This window comes from Chrysochloris asiatica, unplaced genomic scaffold (assembly GCF_000296735.1).
Source record: "Chrysochloris asiatica unplaced genomic scaffold, ChrAsi1.0 scaffold00111, whole genome shotgun sequence".
Classification (NCBI taxonomy): domain Eukaryota; kingdom Metazoa; phylum Chordata; class Mammalia; order Afrosoricida; family Chrysochloridae; genus Chrysochloris; species Chrysochloris asiatica.
The window spans coordinates 4,348,596-4,367,997 of record NW_006408629.1 but is presented as its reverse complement, the minus strand read 5'-3'; the positions used below and the strand labels follow the sequence as shown (position 1 = coordinate 4,367,997).

Below are 19,402 nucleotides of genomic sequence, written 5' to 3'. Positions count from 1 at the left end.
CCACTACGCTACCAGAGCCATGTGAGGGTTAAATGTCTTATTTGTCTGAATGTCATGCTGGTGAACTTAGTCTTCACATGTCATCTACCAAAGTATATTTCATTATAATCACTGTAGGTGCTTCAAGATCCTTGGATAACAGTACCAAGGTTTTAGTAAAGCAAAAATGATGTTTATTCTGTGAATAGCATACTGTTGGGATAGACTTGTACAAAATAATCTTCAGGAACAACTCTGACGTTAACAGAAAAGACTCTGCCAAACCCAGTCTCAGTTGATTAGGCATCTTGGCACAGAGCACACTTTTAACCTGGTGAGCCTGCTAGCCTAGGGCAGCATGCTATACGCTAGGGATGTGTAGTCAGAAATATGAAATGACAGGCAAGGTTTGCGGTAAGATACTATACTACATTCACTAAGTGTAATTATAATCTACACAATGAACATGTGAAATGGGTATGGCTTTTTCATATTTTGCAAATCTTTGAAACAACTTAATCTGAAATTTTAACTCAAAGGAGCTCTAGAGGGAGCCAATCTATTTATATAGAAAGGTTTTTTTTTTTTCTTTTGTTTCTTTTTAGGGCATCTCAAACCTCAACTGTGCTATTAGACAGAGTGATGATTCATTCATGCTCATACAGTAGTAATGATCCTCAGATTTATAAATGTATAGTAGTGTCAGATCCTAATCTGATGGAAACACTCATTATCTGTTTTTTTTCTTTAGAATATTCTTTCTTGTGCAAGTGATTCACATGCAGTATCCCTGAAACTGCGTATGCATAACACATGTCAGTGTTTAAAAACAAGGCAATGGCTTTTGCTGATGGAAGACATTAAAACATTTCCCTCTAAAACATCTTTACGGTGTGTTATGTGTATAAATGAGTCCTGGTGTGGTGTCGTAGGATAAGTCCTGGACCGCTAACCAAACTAAATGCAAGGTCAGCAGTTCAATCTTACCAGCCATTCTCAGAAACCCTATACAGGGTCACTGTGAATTGGAATAGACTCAATGGCATGCAACGTGTGTGTGAATATGAATAGAAGTCCTAGTGTGGCGCTGTAGGATAAGCACTGGCCTTCTAACCACAAAGCAAATGATTAAAACACACCAGCCACTCCTTGGAAACCCTATACAGGGTGGTTATATCAAAACCTCCTTGACAGCACTTAACAACAATAACATGCACATACGTATATACTCCTACCCCAGAGATCCCTGCACCAACCCCCTTGGACTTGAAAATATAAGGAGAAATGTTTATTCTGAATACCCTGACTGCTGGTCCATATTTATAGGAAGATAAAATGACCTGTGTCTTCTTTTCAGTTAGGGGGAAGCCAGACCAGTTCAGGGTCTACTTTTCCTTTATGTCAGAACTATTAAATTGGGCTAGATTCGTAATTCCCTAACCCCCAAGACACAGAGCTAGAGGTATGAAACCACATGTTGGATTATCCCCATTGCATTAACAATTAATTTCCTGCCTTCCATTGCTTATTTTCTTAACTAAGACAAATGGACAACTTTTTTTTTTTACTTAGTTTGGTAACAGCAGAAGAGTCTTTAAGGAGCCCTGGTAACGTAGTAGGTAATGTTGGGTTTCTAATCAAAAGGTCAGCAGTTCAAATCCAACAGCTGCTCCACAGGAGAAAGATGAGGCATTCTGCTCGAGTAAAGATTTACATCCTTGGAAGCAGAGTCAATACACAGTCACTATGAGTGAGAACCAATTCAGTGGCATACAGCAACAGCAGCGGCAGAAGAGTCTTTCTGTTTTCCTTGGTTTTAAATACCTCACAGCACACTAAATGGAATCCAGGGGCAAATTGCAACACCCTATAGTGTGGCACTGCAGGATAATACGCTGGACTACAAAGTCAGTTTGAACCGCAAGGCCGGTGGTTCAAATCTTCAGCTGCTCCTTGGAAACCCTGCACAGGGTCGATAGGGGTCAGAACTGACTTGACCAGCACTTAGCAAAAACAACAAATAAGTACCCAAAAAAGAGGAACTTTTAAGGTAGCATGAAGCATTTGGATTTGAACAGGTAGTTATGAAGATAGTGGCAGTTTGTACATCATTTGAAGGTCTTGGAGGAAACATAGTGATACAAGTGTGTTGTTAAGGGCAGTCCAGTTAGTTCTGACTCATAGCGACCCTGTATGAGGTTTTACAGACTGTCAATCTTTGCAGGATCCCAAGGAGTGGCTGGTGGGCTTGAACCGCAGACTTTATGGTTCACAGTCCAGTGTTTATCCTATAGAGCCACACTCCCTTGTATATGAGTTGTTGTTGTTGTTAAGTGCCGTTGAGTCGATTCTGACCCATAATGACCCTGTATAGGGTTTCCAAGGAGCAGCTGGTGAGCTTGACCCACCGACCTTGCAGTTCAAGTGCTTTTGCAGTCTGACTCATTAGCCCACAGTGCCGCATCCTGCCAGACACTCATACAAACACTCTAATAAATTCACCTGCCGTGTCACAGTTCTTCAAAAATCTAAATCTTACTTATACTATGGAATAAAAAAAAAAAAGAAAAAAAGAACAATGCAAGGGATTTTTTTCCTCTCAATTTCAACCCCATCAAAATTTTTAGGATTAGATGGGCCTGCGTGTATGTGGAGTCCTGGTGTGATGCTGTGGGATAATGTGTGTGTGTGTGGTATATACTTGTAAACTTTTCTAAGTTCTTGATATTCTGGGGTTAAACTCTTTTCAGACTGGGAATATGAAATACAATGGAGAAAAGAATGGATTAATTGTGTTTAAGCTGAAGTGAGAATAATATGGATAGATAGATGACTAAGAGGTAACAAAAGTATCAGATGGCCAAATCAACTGTTTCGTATTCTTAAATCATCAATATGATTTATAGAAAAATCTGATTTTCCTTTTATTCTAGATATTTATTGAAGAACTGTAATAATAATTTTATTGAGCCCTGGTAGCTCAGTGGTAAAGCACTCAGCTGCTAACTGAAAGGTGGGTGGTTTGACCCCACCAGCCACTCCATGGGACAAAGATGTTGCAGTCTTTCTCCATAAAGATTTACAGCCTAGGAAATCCTATGAGGACAGTTCTACTTGTCTATAGGGTCACTCTGAGATGGAATTGACCGACAGCAACAGATTATTACTGGTTTTGTTATTTCTAACCTAGGTTGACTTGCACTGGGACTTGGGTGATCTGACTTCCTCCCTTTCAGATCTCTGAGTATACCAAGCTAATACAGTAGATTATAAAGTATTACAGAAGACGTTTTCTTTCCCAGCTGTGCCTCAACACATTCCTTGCTTTAGCTGTATTCCAACAAAATGTGTCTCGTAAACATATTTCATGTCTGCATTCCATAAACTGCTACACTGTACTTCATCAGCATTTTTCATCAGTGCTCATTCACAGTGAATGCAGTAAGGGAGGATCACCAACAATACAAGAAGCTGAGGTTTTGGACAAATCTGACAGTTGAAAGTAGTTCTAGTAGTACTAAATTCAGTTGCAACAAGGCTGAAATAGGTAAATATTCTGTCTGTTAAGATTTTTACCAATTCATAATTCTTCTAATCCTAGCCAGGCAAATATTTTAAATTCTTTCTTATTGGGTTCATTTGTAAAGAGTTCATTGAGATCCTCTAGAATTTCGACAACTTCTGCCTCTGCTATTGTTATGCGGTGTTGTCAACTCAGTTCCAACTCTTAGCCACCCTATACACAACAGAACAGAACACTGCCTGGTCCTGCTCCATCCTCACAATCATTCCTACGTTTGAGCACATGGCTGCTACCTCTAATAATTTATATGAAAGTGCTTTTTAAACCGTGAAAGACTGTAACAGTGTAAGAGAGTATCATACTGGGCTATAATGTGTGTTCATGTATGGAACATCATTGAATCTGGTGTTGATCAAATCTAGTGAGAAGTAAGCCAGATGAACAGACAGACCAGAGGTATTTTTCTTCTAGTCATCTACCTAATAATTTATGTTTTTTTACAATTTTGTAGAATTTTAATACAGATTTTCTATGGGTGCATGAACTCCTTTGCCTATTCATTCATTGCTTGATTTCATATCATTTTCGCAAATGGGTCTCAAGAGGTAGTGTCTTCAGATATGTCTAAGTCTGTTAACAACAACTATAACAAATTCCAAGTCAAATATTTTAAATTCAGAAATATTTTTAGCAAATCAGAAAAGCATGTCCTTATTTTGTGACTTCAATAATAGTTGGTCTAGATCTCAGAAAGTATCTCTGGTAAGAAATAAGAGTAGGGACCGCTAAGTTCTTTATGAGCCAGGCAAACTCATTATTGAGGAATTTTGGCTTTTATTTAGTGTCTGTTTAAATTTTTATATTCTAGTGCTAACGTAGGAGCCCTGGTAGTGGTTACAAGTTGGACTGCTAACCACACGATCAGCAGTTCAAATCCACCAGCTACTCCATAGGAGAAAGATGAGGTGCTCTGCTCCTGTAAATATTTACAACCTCAGTCACCCTTTAAAGAATCACTAGAAGTTGGAATGGACTCAACAGTACCGAAGAACCACCACCACCACCAGTGCCAAAGTGATCCAATAAGAATCTATTTTAGGATTAAATCTAGAAGATTAACAATTAATGTGAAATCTTAAATTAGAGTATTATTTTTTATTTTCTAAATATTATTGTGCACTTCAGGTCTGGAACTGAACTCACCCTCGTGGCTCAGTTTTCAAACAAGCAGTAGATAGATATATGTTGTTGCTGTTAAGTGCTGCCGAGTCAATTCTGACCCATAGTGACCCTGTATCGGGTTTCCAAGGAGCAGCTGGTGAGCTTGAACCACTGACCTTGCAGTTCAAACGACTTTGCAATCTGACGCATTAGCCCACAGCACCACACACACTATGAAATGGTCAACTATTCAAGATTGAAAGGACAGCCTTTACCTAAGGCCAAAATTTAGAAGGGTTAGGAAAGAATATGAAAGTTTTAAATCGTTGGTATTAACAGGGGGATAGAAGCAAATACTATGAAATGATGCATCATTGCAATGAAACAAAATATGATAGGGTAAGTGTAAAACCAATGTTCTCCCATGTAAACGATCTATCACTCAATTCACAATAAAAGCTTAAAAAAAAAATCATTGGTATTGAAGATGTTGATAGCTAACACTGATTATAAGACTTCAACATGCACTGTGGGTTCATGTGCTGGACCGCAAGGTCAGTTTGAACCACAAAGTCAGCAGTTCAAGCTCACCATCTTCTCCTTGGAATTGATATATAGGGTCACTATGAGTCAGAACTGACCCGATGGCTCTTAACAACAAAAACAACAAGTAGAAAACATAGGGCACAAAGGTTTCAGGTACGAGCTGCAATAATGGGAATGACACTAAAATGACTGTCTATAAAATGTTTGTGTAATGTTTCAGCAGAAATTTATTATTTTTCATAAAAGTATCCTTGTAGTTAGTTGTTATAAAACTCTATGCTGAGTTACTTCTTGAACCTTGAATGGGGTCTGGTCAAAGTAGATATTATTACCCATTTACAATGAAGCTCAGGTCACGTAATTTCTTTTATACAGACTACATGCACTGTTATTTTTGTGCTGCTGATGTTTTTATAGTTGTTGATTTTGTCAGTTCTCATGTTTTAGCTACAACATTGCGGTAATGTTTGTGAACCTATTTCAATAACTTTTTTTTTCAATAACTTTTTTGAGGATGAAGTAGTAATTAGAGGAAATGAAGGAAAAAATTTTAAGAAATGCTTCCTAATAATATTGCTAATAATGTTATAATTTAATGTAGAAAGATTTTACAAAACAGTTTTGTTGTTAGTATCCATATAATCTACAAAATAGTGTATTTATAATCAGATTATAACTTTTTATCAGCTAGTGTTCTGGGATTATAGTTGATCATAAATCTTGCTGATGATTCTGTATGGTCTGGTACAGGAGCAGGTAAATGGGAGGGGGTGGCACCATGAGTGGCTGCACTGACAGCACCGGTACAGTGATAAGGAATATGCAGAATTTAAAGACATTTAAGAGAGCAAAGAGGGATGTTTCATTCAAAATACCAACAGGCATCATTTGGTGTCAGAAATATGGCTTGTAATATTATCTGTATCAGCTTTCATAGCCATTCAGATTATCCTTTTTCTTTTTAAAGTAATATGTTTTTGATAAGATAATTTACAGAAATGGGTAACAGATGATATAGAAATTGTTCTTTTTCTTTGATAGAGCAATTTAGAAACAGAAAAAGGGCATTTGTTGTAAAGAAAGGGTATTACTATGAAACTGAAGAGGATTAGTTATTGCATTTTACTGTAATTTTTTGTTAAGGTTTCTTATACTTGGGTCACTCTTGTTACTCAGTAGATTCAAACCCTTTTCTATTCTTCTGACGGAGAATTATTATTTTCCAGGGCCTTATCTTACAGACCACTGATGAATTCTTTAGTATGTCCAAGCCTAGCTACTTTTTTAAAATTTAAGACATCATTTAATTTTGTAGAAATAACATGCTATAGAGAAAAATTAAAGTGGAATCATTTGTTGACATAAGGAAATATATCAGAAAGCAAAATGATAGTCAAAGTCATTAAAGAGAAGGATCTTTGTGAGCACTTAAAACACCAATGAATGACAAGAACATGGTGAGAAGAAGGCTAGCTCAACTGGAGAAGTCAAAGCAAGATGTCTTTCTTTACTGCTATGCTATATCCTGAAAATTAGTAGAAGTTAGTCCTAAGTAGCTAACAGTGAACCCCAGGTATTAACTTCCCTGAAGCTATGAAATAGGAAGTGGTGGAAGAAACTTGTAAAAGAAACCCTTAGGGATTCCTCCTTTTTTTCCCTGTGATCCCTTTAATCCCTGAATTGTTAAACCACATGGAAAATAATAGAGCTGCGTAGTTCTAAGACTTAAGTAGTATTATCTTTCTAAAGAAAAATATGAGGTCTTTTCACATCTCTGGATAAGAATAGGGCATGTTTTCCATGTAGAAAAGAGCAACTTTGAATCAGAGATGCATATTGCTTTTTCATTTTTGATATAGTATTATTATTATCTATGACTAAGCAGGCTTCACCCAGTAGGGAAAAAAAATATATATATATATGTAGCCAGTGTTTTCTTTTCCTTTTTCTCAACAGATGATTCAACGAGAAGCAGATGTAAAAAGTAAGGTCACTTCTGTGGCACTGACAGATTCTGTTCACAATGTGTGGCATCAAGAAGCTGGCAAAACGATTCGAGAATGGATGAGAGAGGTGAGACTGGATTTTGTTAATGCTGAGATGAATAGGTGTGAGCCTTGATGTCTTGAGCCCCCACCAGCATAGATCACCTCCCACCCCCATTCTCCATTTCTAGAGACAGAACACTTAGAGGGGATAGAAAAGGCTGGACATGATTGAACTAATAATAGAAAATCCTTCTGAAGAACAATTTTTTTAAAGTCTTTTCTTTTGGTTCTTGTTATAGAATATTATGTATGCATTTATTGTAAAGTAGGAACTTTAGTTTAAAAAGGTCTCAGTGTTAGGAGATTTTTATTCCCTGATGTTTAATTTTCCACCAGCTATTTAGCGTCGATGCTGCTTAATTACAAGAAGAAGCTTAATGTACACTCTGGTGTGTCCTTTTCTTCTTGAAATGCTGGCAGAGTATGCCATTCTTAAATGGTTTGACTCACCACTGCCAATAGAGGGAGGAGTAAAAAAGCTGAAGTAATATTAAGCCAGAGTCTTGAGCTAGGAGAATCCCAGGACTGGCCATAGTCCAGCTTCAGGGTAAGAAACCTTTTCAGACTTCCGTAGGAATTGTTGTTAATGCCATTGTGTTGGTTCCAGCTTATAGCAACCCTATAAAGTGTTTCCAAAGAGCAGTTGGTTGGTTTGAACCACCGACCTTGCGGTTCAGCACATTATCCTGCAGCGTCACACCAGGACCCCTTAGGAATGGTGGTGGCAGCTGTGTGCCGTGGAGTCAGAACCGACTCTTAGTGATCCTGTACAGGGTTTCCGAGGCTGTAAATCTTTACGGGAGCAGAAATCCTCATCGTTCTCCTGCAGAACAGCTGGTAGTTTCGAACTGCTGACCTTGGGGTTCACAGCCTGATTCGTAACCACTATGCTAACAGAGCTCCTTAAGAATAGTGAGCCTTAAAACTAACAAGGACTCATTGAACATGCTCTTGTTATATTATTGTTGTTATTTTACCTTTTAACTTATTATTCATTCCTGTTTTAAATATCTGGCTCAAATTTTCTTTTTTCTTTATATTTACCTATTTGATATTATAAATAATTGCCTCCCCAACCTGTGTTTAATGAAGTCATATACTTAAATTGTATGAATGAGCTAGTTAACTACCTAGTTTTCCCTCAGTTATCATTAATATAAGACTGGTTGACTGAACAGAGAGAAGGACAAAGCTGTGTAATTCCGTAGTGTTATTATCATCTCACCACTCTATTAGGGAGTCCTGGGTGGTGCTGTGGGCTAATGCGTCAGACTGCAAAGCCATTTGAACTGCAAGGTTGGTGGTTCAAGCTCACCAGCTGCTCCTTGGAAACCCTATACAGGGTCATTATGGGTCGGAATTGACTGAACAGCACTTAACAACACCTGTTATTACTGTTGTTATTCTCCATTAGACAAATGATTTTCATTTTGCAAAAGTCCAGAATATTTTTACTCTATTCCTCTTTAGATTATACACATATCAGTATGTGTTTTGGGTTTATTTTCTTCTTTCCTTCTTGTATTCTAACACCTAGGTTCTTTCTGACCATATAATTTCCCATATTTTTCCTTTACTAGTCTATCTACAAGGAGCTCTGGTAGTGTAGTGGTTACGAGTTGGGCTGCTAACATCAAGGCCAGCAGTTCAAAACTACCAGCCATTCCATGGGAGGAAAATGAGGCTTTCTGCTCCCATAAAGATTTTCAGCCTCGGAAACCCTGTACAGGGTCACTGTGAGTGGGAACCGACTCCATGGCCCATAACCACCAGTCTATCTACATCCTTTTCCACGGACTTGAACTTTTTCAAGAAGAAGTTTTATTCCTTGCCTTAACTTTTTAAATTCCATTTATCTGTTGTGATGAATATATTATACAGCTCCCAGTATCATATGTGGTAAGATTCATAAATGAGCTGTTAATAACCCTTGCACACACATAGTCTATATGAAATTTAATACTTGTTCCAAATTAGAAACATCCTTTCTAATGTTTTTTTTTAGATGGAAGTTCTTTATGAAAGTCTCACTATAGGTGGCAAATAACAAAATTCATTGAGATTTGCTTTTTAGAAACAATGGGCTACTAATCATAAGGCTACTATTCTTATCCACTCGCCCACTCCACAGTAGAACGATAAGGCTTTCTGCTCTCGTAAAAATTTACAGCTCAGAAACCCTGCACAGGTCGCTGAGTTGGAACCAATTTGATATCACACAACCACCAGCCATAACTAAGCCTGGATTTAGGTTTCCCCTTCAAAAGATCATAACATACTAATCATTTTATTGTTTCATCTGCTTGAAATAGTCACTAGTTGAATTCATCTGAATTTAAAGCTGCCATCATTTTTCTTTGCAAACATAGCTTTTATAAATTTTTATAAACGCATGGGTTCTTAGATATGTAAAGAAATAGACCAGCACTTTAAAGAGATAACAGTAGATCACAGTTGTTGCTACCTTCTCGCCCCCTGGGGAAGGACATCATGCTGGGTAAAATGGAGGGTCAGCGAAAAAGAGCAAGACGCCAAAGAGATGGATCGACACAGTGGCAACAGCAGTGGGCTCAAATGTAGAAATGACGTGAGGAAGGCGCAGGACCAGGCAGTAGTTCATTCTGTTGTGTGTGGGGTTGCTATGAGTCAGAACTGATTCAACTGCATCTTATAACAGCAAATACTCCCCCAAGTAATATAAACCACATAAGGTGCCTTCTCCCTTTGGTTTGTGAATAATTTGTATGTTTGTATATATATTTTGCAAAGAGGAAATGCTATGGACTTTTGGAAGTAATTCAGAACAAGGAGTTAGGAGAATCCTTTTTAATAATGATTCTGGCTTATTTCTTTACTGGTGTGGTGTGCCATCCAGTCAATTCCGACTCACAGCAGCCCTGTAGAAGAGTGTAGAATGGCTCCATACAGCTCTAAGCTGGGCTCTTTACTGAAGCAGACAACAGGGCTTTTCTCCCTCAAAGTGGCTGATGGCTTTGTACCTCTGACCTTTGGTTAGCAGTTGCATGCTTAACTACTCTTCCACCAGGGCTCCTTTAATTCACTTGCTAAGTAATCAATAATTAAGGATCTACCAGATACCAGATTTTCAGTGACTAAATATTCTGAAGTAGTCCATCTCTCCTTACTAGTCTCTCATCGACCAGAAGCTCAGCTGAAATCTGTCCACTGTGGGTGACCCTGCTGATATTTTAAATACCCGTGGCATAGCTTCCAGAATCACAGCAACATGCAAACCACCACAGTATGACAAACTGTCAGAGGAGTGGTAGTGTTTCATTCTCTTGTGCTTAGGGTCGCTGTGAGTTGGTACTGATTCAATGGCACCAAGCAACAATCTAACAAGGTGCCAAGTACTGTTGGCCAGAGTCTTGATGTGGTGTAGTGGGTTAATGCACAGGACTGCAAAATCTGTTTGAACCACAAGATCAGCAGTTCGAGTTGACAAGCTGCTCCTCAGAAACCCTGTGCTGGATTGCTATGGGTTGGAACTGACTTGACAGCACTTAACAACAACAACAACTCTTGGCCAAGCCACTCTGTGATTCTGGGCTTGTTTTATAGTTGTGAATTAGAAACAGTAATTCCGATTTCATCTACTTCGTGAACTACTGTGAGAATCAAAGGTGATGAACAAGAACAAAATCCTTTGAAAAGCATATGGTGCTGCTATATAAAGAAATGTTAGTGAAAAAGAGGTAGACCTCCAACAAGATGAATTGACACAGTGACAGAAACAGTGGGTCCAAGCATAACAACAATTGTGAGGATGATTCAAGAGCAGGTAGTGTTTCATTCTGTTGTGCATAGCGTCGCTCTGAGTCAGAACCAACTCTATAGCACCTACCAACAACCTAACATTGCATCCCAAATATAAAAATTAGAACAAAACAGAGAATGTGAAAAAATCTATGCTATATAATCCTTGTAATAATGCACCTTAGTGTGTGAGAGCCCATAGTAGAGAACATTTCTAAAGCCGATTCAGTGTGGTTTGACAAGATAGAATCCAGGTTTCTCAGCAATTATGAGGAATCCTCTCTCTCCTTTCTCCCTTCTTAGTCCCAGTCACTCCTCAGGAGTCCTTGAAGAATGAACAGGAAGCTAGCCTGAATTACAGAGAAAGGGTTTCATGTCTTGAGCAGGGGTGTTGGAATAGGTTGTGTTGTTGTTGTTAAGTGCCATCAAGTCAGTTCCAACCCATAGCAACCCTGTATAGAGTTGCCAAGGAGCGGCTGGTGAGCTTGAACCTCCAACCTTGCGGTTCAAACCAACTTTGCAGTCCAGCACATTAACCCACAGTGCTATACCAGGACTCCAAGGGTAGCTTTTATATCCCTCAGCATACTGCTTCCTCAACTACCTCTTACCCCAGTTTAATTTGGACCACCTCAAAACCTGAAGAAACATCATAGACACACTGGAATGTTATCTGAAGTCTCAGAGCATATGTCTTCTTGAAACTGGCTCCAATCTTTCATTAAACAGTGCTTTACAACTTAACTTGGAAGTAGGACAGTGGTACAAATCCGAGGTATATGGAGATACTATTGCCCTGTCCAAATTTAGGTTTCTCCTTTCCACTGTATGTTTTTCCCAGGGGGGTAAAAATAAACACACATACACGTGCACACATATATACATTCATCAAACTTGCAATATCAAACCTTTAAAATCCTACATAGGCACTTTGTCTCTCCAGAAAACCTTTGGACATATTGAGTTTAATTATAGAGTATGTATCTTCTGCCCTATTTATATTGTACAGCAAAGCATGCACCTAAATTAAAATAAAAAATGTTAAATCATTGAATTTTAATTTATAGTCTGCTTTAAATTTTTAAATTAAAGGTGATGTCGGTCGAGTTTATTTTGTTCAACTTTGTGAAGTCAGTACTAACAAGTTAGAAAATAATTAATCATAGCATATTGTAATGTTGTCATATGCTGTCAAGTCTCAACTTGTAGCAACCCAGTATCATCGCTTTTATTAATACTAGAAATATCCTCTAAGATAGTTTTATATATGTGAAGTATAGGAGAACAGCATTAAGACTGACATATTACCTGGGTAATAGCCGACTCTCATCAGATTTGGAGGTATTAGTAGGATGAATAATAATTAAAATATATACCTAATCGCTGCCTGTCTGAGTGCTAATTGCTGTCATTGAAAAGACTAAATTGTGTAAGAGAAAGAGAGTCATTCTTCATTGAAGCTATCTCCCTGTATCATTGGGAACCTATTTTTAGTACCTATAGAAGTCATGATTTCTTGAATTTATTAGGGGCTGTGAAGAATGATAAAACAAATCATCCATTTACATATCTTGACACTGCTTTGGAGAACACTTATTTCTTACAAGCAAGTGTCACATTGTATATAAAAGCTGGCTAATTGTGTGCTAATCTTCTGCATTATCTGGAACTCTCTGATGTGGTCTTCTATCAATAGTAATATTAATTTTACTTATTTTAAATGTATGAAATACCTTCTAAAACCCTACTTCTTTTATAATTTCTGCTCTCTTACATTGTGCAATTTTGCATTCAGCTGCTAATTAAGATTAGGAGTGCACGTTATAGAACATGTATCCTCTTTAAAACCATCAAGCTTTTGCAATACATGAAAATACTAATATTTTAGCCATACTAAATGTAAAACAGGAGAAAGCATTTAAGAACATTACTAGATGTTGTGTTTGTTTTCATGTGTTTTTTTTTTTTTCTACACAGTTCAATAGTTTCATTGATCTACTGTTTCTTACAAAAATCTGCCCTGCTTTGTGAACTTCACTTTCTAATCTCATACAGCAACTCTTCCTTTATGTTATTCCTGCTCTCCCTGGTCCCAGAACAGTAGGGTTGCCTTGAAAAATCTATTCAAAAGCCATTCCTCTGCCTTTATTGGTGGGGACTGGGGCCTTTGAAATTCTCTCCTCACTGCAGCACAGCTGACATCTTCCTCCAGACAGAATGAATTAAGGAAATACAATAAGACACTTGATCTACCAGTCAAGGATCTTTCCAGAGGAAGGACGGATTCCATGGTGCACAACCAGGGCAGCAAGCATCTAAAAATACACAATACACACTTGTTTATCAGAATAGTAATTGACGATTTTTCCAACATGATTGATGGGGCGATTTCTTTTTTAAAAAATTTGTCTGGAAATTCATTGTGTTGTGTGTATGTATCTATATATGTGTGGTGAGAAATTATCAAAAAAAAATGAAGTTAATCACATTTTTTAAAAAGCCAGACATAAAATACAGATTTTAAAGGCATGAAAGGAATATAGGTTTTTACATTTCACTTGTCTGAGTTGTAAATTATCATTGCTTTAGAGGTTGATCTTTATCATGGAAGGCTTTGTGTCCTCAGACACAACAACAATTCACCAGCTTATACTTGTTTTGAACTATTTTGATACAGCTTTCACTGACCCAGGTTTAAGAAAAGTTAAAAGTTGGCATATTTATTTTGACCAAATTTTTAGGGATAAATGTAAAATATTCATTTCTTCTAGTATTATATATGCAAAGGAAATGATTTAGAAATGTAGTTATTTTCCATATGATTAAATTAGTATTTGTTTCAATCAGTTGCCTTTAATTAAAATCTATTATTTGTTTGTTTTTACCTTTTTGGCCATCTAAATTTCTCTTAAAAATACTGCATCTTGGTTCACAGAAAGTTATATGTCTTCTTCATATGAGGACAGATGATAGGCTGAACTGTAAAAGACAGACCTTTCTTAATACTAGTGTTGGTCATGAATAATTACTGTTTGCATTAGAAAATTCTTTAAAGTGCACGGAAAATGAATACACTTGTAGTGGTTGTTCATAGAGGATAAATTAATCTCTGAAGCCTACAAATTTGATCTTGGTTCAAATTGTTTCAACAGAGAATTGTCTCTCTTATATTACAGAACTGTTGTAATTGGGTCTCCAGCTCAGAACCATTAGACACATCAGTGGAGTCCATGCTACCCGACTGTCCCCGAGTCTCAGCAGGTATATGTTTGATGAGGGATGTATGATTTTTTTTTTTTTTAGGTGAAAATGTATTCTAAAAAAGAGTAGAATTTTATTTTGTGAATAAGGCATGTTATTCTGACTTTAATTACTGAATGATTCTGACTTAAATTACTGAATGAATTCTTGGTAAGGTAAGACATGGCTCTCATCCAGTATCAGAAATTAGCTGTTGTTAAGTGCCGTTGAGTCAGTTCCAACTCATAGTGACCCTATATCGGGTTTCCGAGGAGCAGCTCATGGGTTTGAACCACTGACCTTATGTTTCACAGTCCAGTGTTGATACTACAGTGCCACACCAAGATACCTATCAGAAATTTAAGTAGTTTAAAATGCTTATTTAACAAGCTCAGTAAAATAAGTAGTAAAACAATTTAAGAGTAAAATGAGTATTATTGTTGGAGCATAGAGAAATAAGACATACATAAATTAAAGGTTGGGTAGCCATATCGGCTATCCCATAGGGCCTATGTTTGTCTCTGATTGAGTACCAACTCAATGTTACAAAAGACAGTAAAAGGATGTGAATTGAGAGACTAGAGATCACTGTAGCTTACAGTACTTAGAAAAAACCTTTTATGCAAAAGACTTTGACTGGACCATGGTGTTTGGATAGGATTTGGGTTATGGAAAGTCATGCCAGGATAACATCTTGAGCAAACAAAACAGAAACTAGTATATGGATTAAGGATTAGAATAGACTAGAAATATTTGCAGGCGCTGCCCGCGTGTCTAAAGGAAGGAAAGAAGTAGACAGACAATCGCCTAAGAAGCAGATGGGCTCCAACTAGTTGAAAGAGGGCACTGATTCCCAGTCTGTAGAGTTTGTACTGTAGTCTAGGGAAGAGAAGCTGGGAACATTTCTCACTACTTCCTGTTTTGGCTTTCACACTTCCCTGCCAATTTAGATGGTAGTATCTGGTTTTGGCTACATAACAGAAATGAGTTTACTCTGGTTACAGATACCAGAAAATAAGCAGAGGTTTGGTACACAGACTACTTTATGTACACCTATGTTGTTATTGTCTTTGAGTTGATTGCAATTCATACTGACCCTGTAGAGAGTTTCTGAGGCTGTAAATTTTTGTGGGAGCAGAAAACCTCATCTTTCTACCACTAGAGCAACTGGTGGGCTTGAAACGTTGACCTTGTGGTTCATAGTCCAGTGTTTATTCTACAAAGCCACCACACTCCCAGTGTAATACCTCTGTTGCTGTTCTCAAGTGCTGTTGAGTCAGTTCCAATTCATAGTGACCCTGTATGGGGTGTCTGAGGCAGTAACTCTTTGCAGAAGGAGAAAGCTTCATCTCTCTCCCAAGGAGCAGCTGGTGACTCCAACCACCATCCTTGCAGTTCACTGTCTAGGACTTATCCTACAGCACCACCACACTCTGAAATACCTATTGTGGTTGTTATGTGCCATTGAGTTGGTTTCAACTCATAATGACCCCTAGGGGGTTTCCAGGGAGCAGCTTGTAGGTTTGTACTGCCAAACTTGCAGTTAGCAGTCCAGTGCTTATCCTACAGTGCCACAACAGGAATCCATGATACCTTTGTTGTTGCTGTTAAGTGCCATTGAGTCTATTCTGACTCATAGCAATCCTTCATAGGGTCTCCGAGGAGCAGCTGGTGGGTTTGAACAACTGACCTTTCATTTATCAGTCCAGTGCTTATCCTATAGCACTTCATCAGGGCCTCGTAATATCCATAAGAGATAACTAAATACTAAGTACTTAAAAGTTGCAGAAATGTTTATAAATTTAAAGGAAATAATTAGGAGATGAGTTAAAATACTACATAAAGAACTATTGTCCTAACTAAACAATCATTAATACCTAAACTTCAACTGAATGTCACTGTCACTATAGCTAAACTTTATAAGTGTATCAGCCAGGGTTCAATCAGAGAAGCATGAAACACTCAGACAGTTTTTGTAAGGCTGTTGACTTTGCATATGATACTGGAAATTGAGTCAGTGGAGCAGACAACTGGTAAGGGACGATGAATGTAAAGTGAAGGGGAGCAAGAATGAGCTGGACCCCAGAAGCATGAGCTAGAGTTCATGAAGATGGAATTAAATCTATGTCCGTTATCATTGCCATTGTCCTTGATTGTGTGGATGTCCTGTAGATGCCAGTGCCCTTTTTCATGAAGCTAAATCCACACATACCTGGCCATTGCTTCATGCCACAAAGTAAGCCAGCAGATAAACCAATACATGTGTCAGCTACAAATTGAGTATAACTTCACTTTCACTCTCCGTATCTTCCATAAGCATCTTTCTTGTGTTCGACTCTAACTGGAAACAAATAGGAAAAGAGATTCTAGGAAATGTAGTTCAATATAGTCAAATTGACACATTGCAAAACCATTTTGTCAACTTGACATATACACATCTTCTTAAACCAGACTTACTCCCTAATTAAAGACACTAATAAACTCATTCTTAAGGAGCTCTGGTACCGTAGTGGTTACAAATCGGGCTGTGAACTTCAGGGTCAACAGTTGGAAACTACCAGCTGTTCCGCTGGAGAAAGATGAGGCTTTCTGCTCTCGGAAACCCTGTACAGGGTCGCTATAAGTTGAAACTGACTCCATGGCACATAACAACAACAACAACCTAACATAATGCATTTATCCTATATCTGCAGTACAGAGCTCTTTATTTGTCTTCAAATCATGAAGATCATCTTCTCACATTTGGTATCATGTAATTTAAATAATAAAAAATGAAGCTAATTACTAGTGATACTTCTTATATTTGATGATAAGGGAATGACAGAGAAGAAAGCAAAAATATTTGTATTTGGTTATTATGTATACATAGAAAAAGTTAATCAAAATTATCATATAATCAAAATGAGGAAGAAATATTCATAATTATTACATTCTTCCACCACTTGTCTATCAGTTTGTCAGACTGTGGTGGCTTGCATGTTGCTGTGATGCTGGAAACTATGCCACCAGTATTTAAATACCACCGGGGTCACCTACGGTGGACAGGTCTCAGCAGAACTTCCAGACTAAGACAAACTAGGAAGAAGGAGAGGCAGACAACTTCTGAACGTTTAGCCACTGAAAACCTTATGAATAACAGTAGAACACTGTCAGATAGCACCAGAATACTGAATATTGAAGCATGATGAGTAGCACCAGAATATTATCAGATACAGTGCTGGAAGATGAGCCCCTCAGGTTGGAAGGCCATCAAAATATGACTGCAGAAGAGCTGCCTCCAAGAGAGTTGACTGTGATGATGCAAATGGAGTAAAATTCTCAGAACCTTAATATGCTGTACAGGCACGACTCAAAACAAGAGAAACAGCTGTAAGCATCCGTTAACAGTTGGAATATGGTATGTATGAATTATAACTTTTAAAAAATTGGAAGGTGTTAAAAAGAAAATGGAATGCTTAAAGATCAATATCCTAGGCATGAGTGAGCTGAAATTGACTGGTACTGACCATTTTGAATCTAGTAGTCACAAGGTTTACGAACTGAATTACGCCAGGAATTACGAACTGAAAAGGAACGGCATCGCATTCATCATCAAAAAGAACATTTCAAGATATATCTTGAAATATAATGCTGTGTGTGATAGAATAATACCCACACGCCTACAAGAAAAGACCAGTTACTACAACTATTAACTCAAACTTATGCATCAACCACTAAAACTTGTAATGATAAAATTGAAAATTCTACCAGTTTCTTCAGTCACAAACTAATCAAACATGTAAATAAGATGCATTGATAATTACTGGTGAATTGAATACAAAGTTTGGCAACAGAGGCAGTATCAGTAATTGAAAAATATGGCCTCTATGATAGAAATGATGTTGGAGATCTCATGATAGAATTTTGCAAGACAATGACTTCTTCATAGACAACATAATAGGTAGACCTCACCAGATGGAATACATAGAAATCAAATTGCCTACATCTGTGGAAAGAGATGGTAGAACAGCTCTGTATCATCAACCAAAACACAACCAGGGTCAAAGTGTGCAACAGACCACCAACTGCTCATGTGCAAGTTCAGGCAGAAACTGAAGAACAGTAAAACAAGTCCACAAGAGCCAAAATATGACATTGAATATATCCCACCATACTTTAGAGATCTTTTCAAGAACAGATGCGCTTAGTGTCTAATAGATTAGTGTCTAGTAGACACTAATGACCCAAGACCAGAAGAGCTGTGGGATGATATCAAGAACGTCATACAGGAAGAAAACAAAAGGTCATTAAGAAGACAAGACAACAAGGAAAAGACCACAATGGATTTCAGACAAGACTCTGAAACTTGCTCGCCAATGTAGAGATGTTAAAGCAAATGGAAGAAATGAAGAGGTAAAAGAGTTGAACAGAAAATTTCAAAGGGCAGCTCAAGAAGACAAAGGCAAATATTATAATTAAACTGTGCAAAGACCTGAAGTTAGAAAGCCAAAAGGAAAGAACATGCTCAGCATTTCTCAAGCTGAGGGAACTGAAGAGAAAATTCAAACCTCGACTTTCAATATTGAAGGATACTATGGGTAAAATGTAGACTGATGCAGAAAGCATCAAAAGAAGATGGAAGAATACAAAACAATATAGGCAGACCGATTAATTACTACAAGAACAAGCAAGTTGCTTGCCCAGGAAACATCAAGGCAAGTGGTTGGGTCCCCCCAGAGCAAACTCCCTTCCAAGACTAAGACTCAGTGGGAATACATGTGCTCTGATTGGTGACCACGTTCTTCACTGACAAGGGGAAATGAGGGAAAAACAGCAATGAAGCTGCGAGCTAAGTCCTGCAACATTCAATAGACTTATGTGAACCCAGGTGGAGACCTGGTTGGCCAGCAGTGTGGCAAGACCTGGAGATTCTTGGGCCCAGAGTCAGTGACAGCCACAGAGAACTAGATTGGAGAGTGAAGCATCCAGCAGATAAGAAGAGAGGGCATATGCACAAGAATACCCACACTTTTGCAGATCATACCCACTTGATCTGACTTTAATGACTGGATGAGCAGAGCTCAACTAGAAGAAGAAAGAAGAGGAAAACAAGAGTAATTTGATACTGTTTGATGTACTTGACCTTCAC

The 19,402-nt window shown here is 37.9% G+C and overlaps 1 protein-coding gene across 1 annotated transcript in view; it reads left to right on the top strand.

Annotated features, from left to right (window-relative positions):
• FAM172A (family with sequence similarity 172, member A) overlaps positions 1–19,402 on the top strand; it is a 623,240-nt gene that overhangs the window by 360,433 nt on the left and 243,405 nt on the right. Inside the window, exons 7-8 of the mRNA XM_006867893.1 lie at positions 7,166–7,282; positions 14,211–14,295. Of these exons, the coding sequence (XP_006867955.1) occupies positions 7,166–7,282; positions 14,211–14,295 (202 nt within the window). The remainder of the gene's footprint in view (positions 1–7,165; positions 7,283–14,210; positions 14,296–19,402) is intronic.